Genomic DNA, 17053 nt, shown 5'->3' with positions numbered 1-17053 from the left:
CCTAGTGCATACTTTCCAAACAGTGAATATCACAATTTTAGCATCTTTTGCAATCTAGATATGCTGAGAATTTCCCAAATCATCAAGTCCTCGTTCCTTTTGCTCAACCGTTCTTTCTCAAGTTATCTGTGTCTTCTCACATTTTGCTATAACCAGTAAGAAGAACCAGGCTGCACCTTCAGCACTTTGCTTGTAAATTTCTTCAGGTAAATATCCAAGTTCAACACTTACAGGTTCTGCTTTCCACATAATTGTAGGACACAACTGAGCTAGGCCTCTTGCCACTCACTATATAACAAAGATTATCTTTTCTCCATTTTCCAAAGATATGGCCCTTATTTCTTTTTGGGCCCTCCCTAGCAGAGTGGATTAAAAAACATAACCCTTCTATGCTGTTTATAAGAAATTCACTTCAAATATGTAAGCTGGTTGAAAGTTAAAAATGGTAAAACATATAGCATGTAAACATTAATTGAAAGAAAGAAGGAGTGGCTGATCTAATGTCAGGTAGCGTAGTCTTCAGCACAAGGCAAATTACTGGAGATAGAGAGGGAAATACCATAATGATACAATTCATGAAATGATAAAACTATAGAAATGGAGAACAGATTAGGGTTTACCAGAAGTTAAGGAAGGGATGGAGACTAAAGGGAAGTTATTGTGGCTTAACAGGTCACATGAGGGATCTGTATCATAACTGTATCACTTTCAATATCCTGCTTGTGATAATTTACTATAGTTTTACAAGGTATTACCATTTGGAGAAACTCAGTAAAGGTATAGAGATTTTTTTATTATTATTTCCCACAGCTGCATGTGAATCTATAATTATCTCAAAATAAAACATTCAATTAAAAAGGTATCATCTAGAAATATATAAAAATCATACGCTCTTATTTTTTTTCTTTTTTTTTTTTTTTTGGTGAGGAAGATTCGCCATAAGCTAACATCCATTGCCAATCTTCCCCTTTTTGCTGAGGAAGATTGGACCCAGGCTAACATCTGTGCCCATCTTCCTCCATTTTGTATATGGGATGCTGCCACAGCATGGCTTGATAAGTGGTGCATAGGTCCATGCCAGTGATCCAAACCCACGAACCCCAGGCTGCAGAAGCAGAGCATGCGAACTTAATCACTACACCACCGGGCTGGCCTCCATAAGCTCTTGTTTTTTCCCAGAAGGATTTCTATTTTAAAATGAAATTATATTTGCTACACTATGTTTATTCCTGTGAGTCCCAAAACAGTTGGAATGATTTTAGCAATCCCTCAAATTTTTCATTTAAAAAGATGAATGCGCACTCAAAAACTATATAGATGTTTGCAGACAAGACAGATTTACATGAGCATGTTTACCTGTAACTTTCTCTGTCTTGAGGGTTTTCAGTGGAATTTTCATAAACAAGTAATGTACTCAAGGGGTTATATCCCAAAAGAGCCCGAATCTTTTAAATGTAGCCTTGCTTTACAGTGACAGTTCTTTGGCACTTGTTCTTATTGTTGAGGTACAAACTTCTGCAGGTAATAAGTTTCCTTTTATATTGAAATAGAAATGTGTGTCTCTCATTTTGCATTACAACTTAAGGTTTGGTTATTCTAAGGAAATAATCATTTGTTGAGCATCCACTTCCCTCTGTGAGCCATGCTTGATGTTATCATATATATCATTTTATTCAAACCAAGAATCCTATGAGGTATATATTTTTTAACGAATAAAGTAAGGAAGTGTTGAAGAGTTGAAGAGTTGATTTAAATTGTCTAAGATTTCACAGAGAGTCAGTGACAAAGGTGGAATCCGATCCCAGGCTCCATAGCTGATGGCATTTTTGTACAACACTTTGCTTCCATGCCATAATGGCACTCATAACCTACTCTGAATTTGTGTTATATACATCAATTTTCTTTAAAATTTTAAGCTCTCATTCAGTCTGGGGTCTATGCCTGTTACTAAAGTTGTTAGCTCTGTCCTGAATAAAGATAATGAAGCTAGGACTTTGGTGTTTAGAAACATATTTATATGGTGTTCATAACATGGCATACTATTGCTCAGACAATTCACACGTACCATTATTCAAGCATTTCTATTAAGAATAAAAGTGTGGGGGCCGGCTCCATGGCTTAGCGGTTAAGTGTGCGCACTCCGCTGCTGGTGACCCAGGTTCGGATCCTGGGCGCGCACCGACGCACTGCTTCTCCGGCCATGCTGAGGCCGCGTCCCACATACAGCAACTAGAAGGATGTGCAGCTATGACATACAACTATCTACTGGGGCTTTGGGGGGAAAAAATAAATAAATAAAAATCTTTAAAAAAAAAAAAGTGTGCCATGTAGTTGGGTAAGCATATGGCTGTGATCCTGGTGGGTATGTGTATGTGTGAGTTCAATATTCTTGACTTTGAATATTTGAAGTAAATATATTATTATTTTAAATTTTAGTTGATCTTTATTGTTTAAGGAACTCCTAAACTAACAACATGATGCAAATACGAGTTAAGTTTGTTAAGTTAAAACATTTTTTATCTGAGTATTCCTGGCCTTATGTCAATGAAAATTATACTATTAAGTTTTACACGAGGTATTATGTATAAAAGCACTTCCTACCAAATTTACACTTGAATTTCTATGTTTTTGTAATTTATATTATGTATATTATAATAATTATATATATTATAATAATAATGTTTTGTAATTTATATTATATATATTAAATTTATATTTATATTATAATTAATAATAAGTATACAAATTACATATTTCTTCCATTCTAATATCCACTTGTTTTTTTTTCAGTGGGCACCATTCCCAGTATAAATGGGGACTGGAAACTACACAACTGTGATAGAGTTCATTCTTCTGGGGTTAACGGAGGATAGTACAGTTTGTGCCATTTTATTTGTCTTGTTTCTAATTATCTATGTGGTCACTTTAATGGGCAATGTCAGCATAATCATATTAATCAGAAGCAGCCCTCAGCTTTATACTCCAATGTACCTTTTCCTCTGCCATTTGGCCTTTGTAGATATTGGGTACTCCTCATCAGTCACACCTGTCATGCTTATGGGCTTCCTCAGGGAAGGAACCTCTCTCCCTGTTGCTGGCTGTGTGGCTCAACTCTGTTCTGGAGTCACATTTGGGACAGCTGAGAGCTTCCTGCTGGCCGTGATGGCCTATGATCGCTATGTGGCCATCTGCTCTCCCCTGCTCTACTCCACCCACATGTCCCCCAGAATCTGCGTTCTCTTAGTGGGGATATCCTATGTGGGCGGATGTGTGAACGCTTGGATATTTACTAGCTGTTTATTAAGTCTGTCCTTCTGTGGACCAAATAAAGTCAATCACTTTTTCTGTGACTATTCACCACTTTTGAAACTTTCTTGTTCTCATGATTTTACTTCAGAAATAATTCCAGCCATCTCTTCTGGCTCCATCATTGTGGTCACTGTGTTTATCATTGCTCTCTCTTATGTCTCCATCCTTTTCTCCATCCTGAAGATGCATTGTACTGTGGGGTGGCACAAAGCCTTCTCCACCTGCACCTCCCACCTCACAGCAGTCACTCTGTTCTATGGGACCATTACATTTGTTTATGTGATGCCCAAGTCCAGCTACTCAAGTGAACAAAACAAAGTGGTGTCTGTATTCTACACGGTTGTGATCCCCATGTTGAACCCTCTCATCTACAGTCTGAGGAACAAACAGGTTAAAGAGGCCATGAGAAAACTGATGGCTGGAACACATTGGTGGTCCTGAACAAATCTGATTTTTAATAATACACAGGTATGCTGAGGACCTCTCCTGAGGATGAATGGATAATGTACTAAGTAAATTTCAGTGTATATTCATAGTATTCTAGAGTCACTAATTTCATTTTGTTATTCTCAAGAAAGTTTTCAGTTTAAAGAATAAATATGGATTCACTAATATAGGAACATCTAACAAAAAACATTTTCTGTATCCTTACTGCACCCACCATTTCTTGCATCTATAAGTACAAAGCTCTTCAAATAAGTTCTGTGCTGTTTGAATGAGGTCTTTGGAATTAACAGCTGGAAGCATTGAAACTCTTCGAATGGGAAATAAAGACTAGTGTTACCATCCAAGATATCATCATCTGAAAGAGTTGGTGTCCATGCTGTACAGATAATCTAGGGACTGCAATCACTCATGCTAGTAGTTACAAAGCTTCTGTTGCCTTGTGATCTGAGCCTGACCAACAGGATTCCTCCCACTATACCTCTGCAGCTGAGCCTTGTGAAACCAACTCAGAAGTTATGGGAAAACTCCATTTAGCTACTCGCTCTTCCATTACGGGAATCTATTCCACAAAATACATTCAGGAGTTTCTGAAAGGGAGCCTACTCAGAGTTAATGGCATGACGTGGCTCCCTTCTAGGTGAAGAAGTAAGATTTTTTTTTTTTCTTAGGTGTTTCAATCTCGTCAAATGTTTGCTGCATACTTCTGTAATGTTTGTTAAACTATTTCTTTCCCTCCAGGTTCTATTGCCTCTGATACTGAAATTTTAAGATTTTTGCACATAATTTCACTGGAACTTCTGGGACAGCCCTGAAAATGCTCTCTCTAAACTGCACCTAATTTCATTTATAGAATTTAAAATTTTTTGTATTATTATGAAATAATAATAAAAGACCTCCTTGTGTTTCTTCTCCCAGTTTTTTTTTTCCTATTTGAATACTTTTTTTAATAAAAAAGGGATAAAATTTTTAGGAACCTGATTTTTTGCTTTAATGAAATGTAAATATCAGATTAATCTTAATACAAGTTATGTGATTTTTCTATTTAATCATCAGCAATGAGTCTACTGTCCAAAACTTTAAATCCAGAGTCACGTCAGCTTCATGGCTGTATGAGACGTCCCTCCTTTTTGTCCCATTGTTAAATAATTAACTGGGCATCCATCCACATACAAAAGGGCCTCAGTGGGAGTTGTGGATCCCAGCACCATATACCAAGGGATGTGGAAGGAGTCTCGCCCACCCATGCATCCAGTAATAGGCAGAAAGACCTCAGTATGGGTTGCAAAACCAGCAGGAGACAGTGAACCTGTCCCAATCCCTTTCAGCTGTGATCAAGGAAAACCTGGAGAGTGCTGACTTGGGCAGAAACCCACAGATGAGAGAGATTTTGTAGAATTCCAGCCTTCCAGAGGGGCAATTCCAGCATGCTGTTATAGCAAAAAAGAGAAATACAAGTTTGGACACACTGGCGACTGTAAGAGGAACTTTGCCAGTGCCAGCCTATCCCCAAGGTATCACTGCCTGGGGCTGAACTAGCCAGCATCCTCTCATGAGGAGGAAAGGGAGAATAGTGAGTGCTTGACTTCCCCAGCGGTGAAGGATACTGCTGGAGAAACCCGTTTAAAAAGAATTACTGAGGGGCTCGAGTCAAGATGATGGCGTAAGCAGACTCTGAACTCACCTCCTCCCGAGGACACAGCCAATTTACAACTACTCGTGGAAAAATTACCCCTGAGACAGAACCGAAAACTGGTTAAGAGGAACTCCTGCAACAACGGACAATCCTAACTGAGGTGGAAGAGGCAGAGACTCCCTCCGGAGAGGAAAAATGCCGCCTTCACAAGCCGCCAGCTTCACGGCCGCCAGGAGCAGCGCACAGGTACCACCCTCCCTGGAGGAGTGGGGCCCTGAGCCGGGGAGCGCCCCCGCTGGGGGCGTTTTGTGGACCCAACACAATTGAGACCAGCAGCATAATATCTGACTTTGCCTGCTACTAAAACATTGGGGAGTACCCCCAGAGAACCCGGTTCACAAAGAAACTAAAACCGGCTCTTAAAGGGCCCGTGCGCAAACTCACCCGTTTCAGAAAGCATCCTAAAATCACCAGAAAGAAAGGTGCATAGTGCTGTGGTGAAAAGAGACTCACCTGGTGGGCCCTGGGTGCATCTCGGTGGGGGGTGGGACCTCTTCAGGGACTGGGACGTTGGCGGCGGCCGTTGTTGTGGCCTGGTGTGGGCGTGCTGACACAGACGCCATTGGAGTCCTCCCTGAGGCCTGCTAGCCCAGGGTCTGCCCCACCCGCTAAAGCACGGATTTAATCCAGCTCAGCCAGGGCAGGCAGCCCACCCTAGAGACTGGCCCCACCCAACAACAAGCTCTGAGGTAACTTGTGGGCCTGCATAGATTGGTGACTGGATTCTCTGCAGCCTGGCAACTGAGCTGACTTTAGCAGGGCAGGGTGTGCACAGGGAGCTGGTAGAGAGTGTGGGGCGGTGGCGGAGTGTGTGGGGCTCCCGCTGTGGAGAGACTGGGTCCGCTTGGGGAGGTCGGGGCGCTCACACGGGGCAGGACAGTGTTGACTGTGTGTGTGGACCTGTGGGTGGCAGGGCTTGTTAGCTGCAGAAGACTTGTGCTTCTCAAAGACCCACATAGGGGGTTTGCCCCACCTTCCAAAGCCTGAAACAATTGGGTGCTCCTGTGCCTGAGACCAGCCCCACCCAGCTACAATCCTCAGAGAGCTGACAAGAAACCTAATAGGCTAGAGGCTTACAGCAATTCTAAGGCCCTGAGCCTAACAACCTGCCAAGCTGGGGGCCTACTCACTTAAAAGAAATACTGCAACACAAATGTGGTATTAGAACTTGCAGCCAACTCTGCTGGGGCTCCCCACGCCTGATAAAGAGACTGAAAGGCCCACAACAACTACAAGCAGCTGAGCATTACAACAGCTGGCCAGGAGCATAACTTGGCCTCCCTGGATGCCTACAGGGAGAGCAAACAGGCCACAGCAGAAGGACACACGTAGCCCACATAGGGGTCACCCGTGGAACATTGAGAACTGAGGGAAGCACAATGGAAGCCTCCTAAGGCATCACTTACATAAGGTCACCTATCCAAGAGCAGTAGACGTAGCTGACCTACCTAATATGTAGACACAAGCACAGGGAAAGAGGCAAAATGAGGAGGTAAAAGAATACATTCCAAGTAAGGGAATAGGACAAAACCCCAGAAAAGGAACTAAGTGAAACAGAAATGAGCAACCTACCCAACAGAGAGTTCAAACTAAGAGTGTTAAGGATGCTCACTGATCTCGGGAGAAGAATAGATGAACTCAGTGAGAATGTCAACAAAGAAATGGAAGATATAAAAAAGAACGAATCAGAAATGAAGAATACAATACTGGAAATGAAAAATTCATTAGAGGGACTCAAAAGCAGAGTAGAGGATACAGAAGAACGGATCTGTGAGCTGGACGAAAGACTAGAAGAAATTACCCAAGCTGATCAGGTAAAAGAGAAAAGAATTAAAAAGTGTGAGGACAGTCTAAGGGACCTCTGGGACAACATCAAGTGCACTAACATCCGTGTTATAGGTATCCCGGAAGGAGTAGAGTGAGACAAGGGGGCAGAGAATCTATTTCAAGAAATAATAGATGAAAACTTCCCTAACCTAAGGAAGGAAACAGACATCCAGGTACAGTAAGCACAGAGAGCCCCAAACAAGATAAACCCAAAGAGGCCCACACCAAGACACATCATAATCAAAATGTCCAGAATTAAAGATAAAGAGAGAATCCTAAAAGCCGCAAGAGAATGTCAAGTTACATACAAAGGAAACCCCATAAGGCTATCAGCTGACTTCTCAGCAGAAACCTTACAGGCTAGAAGAGAATGGCACGATATATTTAAAGTGCTAAAAGGAAAAAACTTACAGCCAAGAATACTCTACCCAGCAAGGTTATCATTCAAAATGGAAGGAGAGATCAAAATTTTCCCAGATGAGCAAAAATTAAAGGAGTTTGTCACCAAGAAACCAGTGCTACAAGAAATGTTAAAGGGACTGATTTAAGGGGAAAAGAGAAGACCACAAATAGGAAAAATTATCTATTTCCATGAAAAGAACGTAATGGATACAAATGCACAAAAAAGAGGTTAGATATGATATCAAAAACATAAAAGGAGGGAGGAGGGGAGTTAAAGAGTACATCTTTCAGACAGAGGTCAAACTAAAGTGACCATCAATTCTGTATAGAAGAAGAAAGGAACAGAGAAGGACTGCTAAAACACTGAGAGAAAAAAAAAAAATTAAAACATGGCAGTAAGTACATACTTATCAATAGCTACTTTAAACGTCAATGGACTAAATGCTCCAATTAAAAGACATAGGGTGGCTATTGGATAAAAAAACAAGACCCATATATATGCTGCATACAAGAGACACACTTCAGACCTAAAGACACTCACAAACTGAAAGTGAAGGGATGGAAAAAGATACTCCATGCAAATGGCAATGAAAAGAAAGCTGGGGTAGCAGTACTCATATCAGACAAAATAGACTTTAAAACAAAAACTGTAAAGAGAGACAAAGAAGGGCATTACATAATGATCAAGGGAACAATCCAACAAGAGGATATAACACTTGTAAATATCTACGCACCCAATGTAGGTGCACCTAAATATATAAATATATAAATATATAACAGACATAAAAACAGAAATAGACAGTAACACAATAATAGTAGGAGACTTTAACACTCCACTTACACCAACGGATAGATCATCCAAACAGAAGATCAATAAGGAAACATTGGCCTTAAACGACACGCTAGAACAGATGGACCTAGTAGATATATACAGAGCATTCCATCCAAAAACCGAAGAATACACGTTCTTTTCAAATGCACATGGAACATTCTCCAGGATTGATCACATATTAGGCCACAAAACAAGTCTCCATAAATTTAAGAAGACTGAAATAATACCAAGCATCTTTTCTGACCACAATGGTGTGAAACTAGAAATCAACTACAGGAAGAAAATCAGAAAAGCCACAAATACGTGGAGATTAAACAAAATGCTACTGAACAACGACTGGGTCAATGAAGAAATCAAAGAAGAAATCAAAAAATACCTGGAGACAAATGAAAATGAAAATACGACATGCCAGAATGTGTGGGATACAGCAAAAGCGGTTCTAAGAGGGAAGTTTATAGTGATACAGGCCTATCTCCACAAACAAGAAAAATCTCAAATAAACAATCTAACAAGGCACCAAAAGGACCTGGAAAAAGAAGAACAAACCAAGCCCAAAATCAGTAGAAGAAGGGAAATAATAAAAGAGCAGAAATAAATGAAATAGAGACCAAAAAAACAATAGAAAAAATTAATAAAACCAAGAGCTGTTTCTTTGAAAAGATAAACAAAATTGACAAACCTTTAGCTAGTCTCACCAAGAAAAAAAGAGAGAAGGCACAAATAAGTAAAATCAGAAATGAAAGAGGAGAGGTTACAACAGACACCTCAGAAATACAAAAGATTATAAGAGAATACTATGAAAAGCTATATGCCAACCAATTCGACAATCTGGAAGAAATGGATAAATTCTTAGAATCATACAACCTTCCAAAACTGGATCAAGAAGAAGTAGAGAATTTGAATAGACCAATCACCAGTAAGGAGATCGAAACAGTAATCACAAACCTCCCCAAAAATAAAAGTCCAGGACCAGACGGCTTCCCTGGGGAATTATGCCCAACATTCAAAGAAGACTTAATACCTATCCTTCTCAAACTCTTCCAAAAAACTGAGGAGGGGGGGAAGCTCCCTAACTCATTCTACGAAGCTGACATTACCCTGATACCAAAACCAGACAAGGACGACACAAAAAAAGAAAATTACAGGCCAATATCACTGATGAACATCGATGCAAAAATCCTCAACAAAATACTAGCAAATCGCATACAACAATGTGTTAAAAAGATTATACACTGTGATAAGTGGAATTTATTCCAGGTATGCAGGGATGGTTCAACATTCGCAAATCAATCAACGTAATACACCACATTAATAAAATGAAGAATAAAAATCACATGATCATCTCAATAGATGCAGAGAAAGCATTTGACAAGATATACAGCATCCATTTATGATAAAAACTCTGAGTAAAATGGGGATAGAAGGAAAGTACCTCAACATAATAAAGACCATATATGAGAAACCCACAGCTAATATCATCCTCAATGGTGAAAAACTGAAAGCTATCCCTCTGAGAACAGGAACCAGACAAGGATGCCCACTGTCACCACTCCCATTTAACATAGTACTGGAAGTCCTAGCCAGAGCAATCAGGCAAGAGAAAGAAATAAAAGGGATCCAAATTGGAAAGGAAGAAGTGAAACTGTCACTATTTGCAGATGACATGATTTTATATATAGAAAACCCTAAAGAATCCATGAGAAAACTTTTAGAAGTAATAAACAAGTATGGTAAAGTTGCAGGATACAAAATCAACATACAAAAATCAGTTGCATTTCTGTACACTAACAACGAAGTAGCAGAAAGAGAAATTAAGAATACCATCCCATTTACAATTTCAACAAAAAGAATAAAATATCTAGGGATAAACTTAACCAAAGAGGTGAAAGATCTGTATACCGAAAACTATAAAACATTGCTGAAAGAAATTGAAGAAGACACAAAGAAATGGAAAGATATTCCATGATCTTGGATTGGAAGAATTAACATAGTTAAGATGTCCATACTTCCTAAAGCCATCTATAGATTCAATGCAATCCCTATCAAAGTTCCAACAACATTTTTCACAGAAATAGAACCAAAAAATCCTAAAATTTATATGGAACAACAAAAGACCCCGAATAGCTAAAGGAATCCTGAGAAAAAAGAACAAAGCTGGAGGTATCACACTCCCTGATTTCAAAATCTACTACAAAGCTATAGTAACCAAAACAGCATGGTACTGGCACAAAAACAGACACACAGATCAATGGAATAGAATCAAAAGCCCAGAAATAAACCCACACATCTATGGACAGCTAATCTTTGACAAAGGAGCCAAAAACATACAATGGGGAAAAGAAAGTCTCTTCAACAAATGGTGTTGGGAAAACTGGATAGCCATATGCAAAAAAATGAAAGTAGACCCTTACCTTACACCATGCACAAAAATTAACTCCAAATGGATTAAAGACTTGAATGTAAGACCTGAAACTGTGAAACTTCTAGAAGAAAACATAGGCAGTACGCTCTTCGACATTGGTCTTAGCAACATCTTTCCAAACACCATGTCTGACTGGGCAAGAGAAACAATAGAAAAAATAAACAAATGGGACTACATCAAACTAAAAAGCTTCTGTACAGCAAAGGAAACCATCAACAAAATGAAAAGACAACCTAACAATTGGGAGAAGATATTTGCAAACCATACATCTGATAAGGGCTTAATCTCCAAAATATATAAAGAACTCATGCATCTCAACAACAAAAAAACTACCAACCCAATAAAAAAATGGGCAAAAGACCTGAACAGACATTTCTCCAAAGAAGATATACATATGGCCAAGAGACACATGAAAAGATGTTCAAAATCACTAACTATCAGGGAAATGCAAATCAAAACTACAATGAGATATCACCTCACGCCCGTCAGAATGGCTATAATTAACAAGACAGGAAACAACATGTGTTGGAGAGGATGTGGAGAGAAGGGAACCCTCATACACTGCTGGTGGGAGTGCAAACTGGTGCAGCCACTATGGAAAACAGTATGGAGATTCCTCAAAAAATCAAGGATAGAACTACCATATGATCCAGCTATTCCACTGATGGGTATTCATCCAAAGAACTTGACAACACCAATTTGTAAAGGTACCTGCGCCCCTGTGTTCATTGCAGCATTATTCACAATAGCCAAGACTTGGAAGCAACCTGAGTGCCCATCAAGGGACGAATGGATAAAGAAGATGTGGTATATATACACAATGGAATACTCTCAGCAATTAGAAACAATGAAATCCAGCCATTTGTGACAACACGGATGGACATTGAGGGTATAATGCAAAGTGAAATAAGTCAGAGGGAAAAGGTCAAATACCGTATGATTTCCTTTATTAAGTAGTAGATAATAACAACAATAAACAAACACATAGGGACAGAGATTGGATTGGTGGTTACCAGAGGGGAAGGGGGGAGGGAGGAGGGTGAAAAGGGATAATTCGGTACATGTGTGTGGTGATGGGTTGTAATTAGTATTTTGGTGGTTAACATGATGTAATCTATGCAGAAATAGAAGTATAATGATGTACATCTGAAATTTTTACTATGTTATTAACCAATGTTGCTGCAATAAACAAACAAACAAAAAAAAATGAATTACTGAGGCAGGACTTCCATGACTGGGGGCGGGGCGGAGAGATCAGGAAAGAGGCAGATAAGAATATTAAAGTGCATTAGAGGGATGCAGTTGAGCATGCAGAAAGTGATCTAGAGAATGGGAACCTTGAATTAACCCCATCAGAGGAGCACGAACTGAAAAGAATGAAAAAGAGCAAAGAATGCCTGTTGATTTTTGGGACTCCCTCAAATGTACAAATGTTAGAATAATTGGGGCTCCAGAAGGAGACAGAGGGAGAAGCGAGGCAGAAAGTTTATTTAAAGAAATGATAACTGAGAATTTGCCAAACCTGAGGAGAGACTTGGACATCCAAGTTCACAAAGATAATAGAACCCCCAGTTAACCCAATGCAGAAGGACTTTGTCCAAGACAAATTATAATGAAACTGTCAAAAACAAAGATAAAGAGAGAATTCTAAAAGTAGCCAGACAAAAAAGATTGTAACCTACAAAGAAACCCCCATTAGGCTATCAGTGGACTTCTCAGCAGAAACCCTACTGTCCTTTAGAGAGTAGAATGATGTATTCAAAGTGTTGAAAGAAAAAACTTGCCAGCCAAGAATAATCTATCCACCAAAGTTATCCTTTAGAAATGAAGGAGTGATAAAGAATTTCCCAGACAAACAAAAGCTCAGGGAGTTCATCACCAGTAGACCTGCCTTGCAAGAAATGCTGAAAGAAGTTCTTCAAGCTGAAATGAAAAGGCACTAATCAGTGACATGAAAACATGTGAAAGAATACAATCCATTCTTCTCTCTGACCCTGGCCGCAGACAAATAATGATTTGGTTTTGAACAATATAGATTAGTGTGTTTTGTCTGGAATTCTATAAAACGAGAATGATATAGTATGCACACTATTTCATGTGACTTCTTTCTCTGAGCATAATTATTTTGAGATTCATTTATAATGTGTGTATCAGCAGCTTCTTTTTAATGCTAAGCAATATTTGGTTATAGAGATATATCAGAGGCCGCCCCGTGGCTTGGCGGTTAAGTGCGTACGATCCGCTACTGGCGGCCCGGGTTCGGATCCCGGGCGCACACCGACGCACCGCTTCTCCGGCCATGCTGAGGCCGCGTCCCACGTACAGCAACTAGAAGGATATGCAGCTATGACGTACAATTATCTGCTGGGGCTTTAGGGGAAAAACAAGGAGGAGGATTGGCAATGGATGTTAGCTCAGAGCTGGTCTTCCTCAGCAAAAAGAGGATTAGCATGGATGTTAGCTGAGGGCTGATCTTCATCACAAAAAAAAAAAAAAAAGATATATCTTTTTTTTATACATTCACTAATTGGTGGGCTTTGGTGTTGTTTCCAGTTTGGGGCTGTTGTGAATGAAGATGCTGTGAACATTGGAGTCATTTCTGTGTGGATATATATTTCCATTTGTCTTAGGTAAATACTTCCTAGTGGGATTGCTAAGAGACATGGTGTTTAAGATTTTGAGAATTTTCAAACCATTTTCCAAGTGGTTGTATGGTTTTACATTCCTACTTGTTATGGTGAGAGTTCCAAGTGCTTCTTGCCAACAGTTGGTATTGTTAGACTTGTTTAAATTTAGCTATTTAAGGGGTGTGTAGTGATATCTATTTAGGGTTTTAATTTGCATTTTCCTGACAGTTAATGTAATTAAGCATTTTCTCATTGCTTGTTGGCCATTTTTGTATCTCCTTTAAGTGCCTGTTCAAATCTTTCATCTACTGTTAAATTGGCTGTTTTACTTCTTATTGAGTTCTAAGAGTTCTTTATATATTCTAGATCAAGTGTTGGCAAGATTTTCTTGAAGTCCAGAGAGTAAATATTACAGGCTTACAGGCCATATGATCTCAGTCACATATACTCATCTCTGTCATTGTAGTGCAAAAGCAGACATAGACAAGGTGTAAACAAATAGGTATGGCAGTGTTCTAGCAGAACTTTACACAAACAGCTAGTCAGCCCACAGTCTGTAATTTGCCAACTTCTTTTCTGAATATAAGTCCTTTGTCAGTTATAAGCACTACAAATATTATCTCCATCCTGTATTTATGTGGTGTCATTTGATGGTTAGTTTCTAGTAAAGCCTCTTTCCTGGCTTTTATGCAGCTGCCATCTCACTGTGTGCTCACATGACCTTTCCTCAGCGTATGCACCCAGAGAGAGAGAGAGAGAGAGAGAGGGAGAGAGGGAGAGAGGGGAGAGAGAGAGAGAGAGAGAGAGAGAGAGAGAAAGAAACAGAGAGCAAGCTGTCTGGTATCTGTTCTTATGAGGGCCCTAATCCCATCAGACCAGGGCCCCAGCCTCGTGACGTCATTTAAACCTAATTACCTCCCAAAGCCCCACATCCAAATACTATCACATTGGGGATTAGGAGTTCAATATATTAATTTTGGGGGAAACTAACATTTAGTTCTTAAAAACCAATATATCATTTGTTTATTTTTTTACTTTTTGGTTTGTGCTTATTGTGTAATGCCTGAGAAATCTTTGCCAAAATGCAACAATTTTCACATTTATTTACCTCTAGAAATTTTATTGTTTTACCTTTTGCATTTATAGCTATGATACATTTTTAGTTAATTTTCATATATGGTGTAAGTAAGGATTGGTGTTATTTTTTTGCATGTGGATATCCAGTTGTTCCAGCAACATTTGTTGAAAACACTTTCTTTCCTCATTGAATTGCCTTTAACATCTGTCTAAACTCAATTGACGATATATATTTGTGTCTCTTTTTGGAATGTCTTTTCTGCTCCATTGAAATGAATGCCTATCCTTTCACCAATACAGCACCATCTTGATTACTGCAGGCTTATGATGTCTTGAAGTCATGTATTGCAAATACTCCAATTTGTTCTTCCTTTCTAAAATTGTTTTTCTTATTCCAGCCAGTATCGTCTCCATATAAATTTTAGGTTTAGTTCATCAATCTCCACAAAAGTTACTAAAATAATTTTGATGTGAATTTCATTGATTATATAAGTCAGTATTGAAAGAACTGATATTTTGGTAGTATTATGTCTTCTAACCCATAAACGCAGTATATCTCTCTGTATTTATTTAGATCTTCATTTTCTCTCATCAGGATTCTATAAATTTTAGTGAAGATGTCTTGTGTGAGTTTTCATGAATTTCTTCTTAAGCATTTTGTGCTTTTTGACCTGTTTTAAGTGGATTTTTCTCTTGTCATTTTCAATCATTTACTCTAAATATGTAAAATATGATTCATTTCTTATATTTTAGACATATATCCTGCAATCTTGCCATTTAGTTCTCGTGTATGTTTTAGAAATGTCTCAAAATCTTCTATGTAAACAGAACATAGAGGATTTTGTTCTGCAAATAGACACAACTTTACCTCTTCCTGTCTGATTTTTCTTGATTTTATAACTTTTGCCTATTGTGATGCCTAGGACCTTCAGTAAAATGTTGAGTAGGTGGTGTGAGTGGGCCTTCCTGTTTCCAAATTTACAGGGAAAAAACATTTAATTTATCATTCAGGATATTAGTTAAATGTTTTCCATAGATGCCCTTTGTCAGGTTGTATTTTGCTCCTCTCTTCCCTTTCTTGCCTTCTTTTGGATTATTTGAACATTTTAAAATTTAATTTATGTGGCTGCCTTGTGGCTACAACACGGAAGGAGTGGTAGATATATGAGTGAATGTGTTTGTACGTGTGTATTAATGTGAATGGTGGAGGTGTGCAGAATGTGAATTGATGAATATATAAAAAATCTGGATCAACAAAGAGTGGTATAAGCTGTAGAAATACAAATTTCATATTTCAAGCTATTTAATTCATCCTTGATTAAAATTAAAGTATCAACCAGAGGAATTATAGTAATAGCTAGAAACTTGAAAGATAAAAAACTGAATTATTAAGTAATAGACTGAGACGAAAATGAACTGGGTTAGCCGTTATATCTTGTTATGTAGATATGAAAAAAATGTAATATATGTATACTATAATTATTCAAAGAAACTAAAAATATTTTGTTTGGGGGGTAAGATTTATATTTATTCTCTGCTAGAATAAAGTTGACTTGCTTATTTGTAATAAACTTGCACGTGAGATTCCACTTTAACTCTACTTGTTTATTGCTATATAACTTTCAACCTGATACCACCATATCCTATTGCTGGTTAGCTGTGAGATGACTAATTTTTAGCTTATCTTTGCAATAGAATATTGAATTAAATTTATTCCCTTTTTTTATATTTAACCCATTGACTTTCTGTTTTGACCTTGTTATAATAGACTCAACAAATAAAATCTGGAGCGATCCACTCAGATTTGGAAAAACCACTGGTTTTCTCCTTGGATCAATTATGTTCAAATTAAATATACAGGCAAAACAGCAGAACACAGAGAGAAATCTCCATTTTTTCTTCAGTAAAGCAAATTATTTACAGATACTAAGGACTCTCAATCCTGAAATAGTTTAAAGAGTCAAAAGTGGTTTTCATGGGGAGTTGGACTTTAGATTTGTAAAGGATGGGGCAAACGAACATTGTTTTCTCTTATGAGACATTTTAACTAAGTGCATGTAATTATTTGATAGTGCTATAATGAATAATATTAAATTCTTTTAATAAGTAACTCAGTCTGGCTATTGTGTGGAAGACCAAAAATGCATATAGGAAAATCAAATAGGACAGCTATTGCAGTGTTGAGATGGAGAGTGGTGAAGTCATTTGATAGGAATCAGGAGTAAGATCAGCAGGAGTTGGTTATTGGTGAGCATACAAGAAGAAATAGGATCCTGAGTACTGACCTGATCCTGAGGGCCAGACTGAAGGCCCAGTCAGTTTTAGGGAATTAGGCAGAGTATTGAGGATGGGGAGAGGAAACTGTGAATCAGGGACTAGTTGAGAATGAGTGGTCATCACTCAGCACTTAGGTCTTG

General features: G+C 38.5%; 1 protein-coding gene across 1 annotated transcript; it reads left to right on the top strand.

The window, feature by feature from the left end:
- The first annotated feature begins 2811 nt into the window (after nucleotides 1-2811).
- Nucleotides 2812-3750, top strand: LOC131408841 (olfactory receptor 5p57-like). Its single transcript, XM_058545900.1, has one exon. It carries the CDS (start codon nucleotides 2812-2814, stop codon nucleotides 3748-3750), a length of 939 nt encoding a protein of 312 aa, XP_058401883.1.
- Nucleotides 3751-17053: the final 13303 nt, after the last annotated feature.

The sequence above is a fragment of the Diceros bicornis genome, chromosome 7, assembly GCF_020826845.1.
Source record: "Diceros bicornis minor isolate mBicDic1 chromosome 7, mDicBic1.mat.cur, whole genome shotgun sequence".
NCBI lineage: Eukaryota > Metazoa > Chordata > Mammalia > Perissodactyla > Rhinocerotidae > Diceros > Diceros bicornis.
Note: the sequence above shows the minus strand (reverse complement) of the source record. Positions and strands in the feature narration are given on the sequence as shown.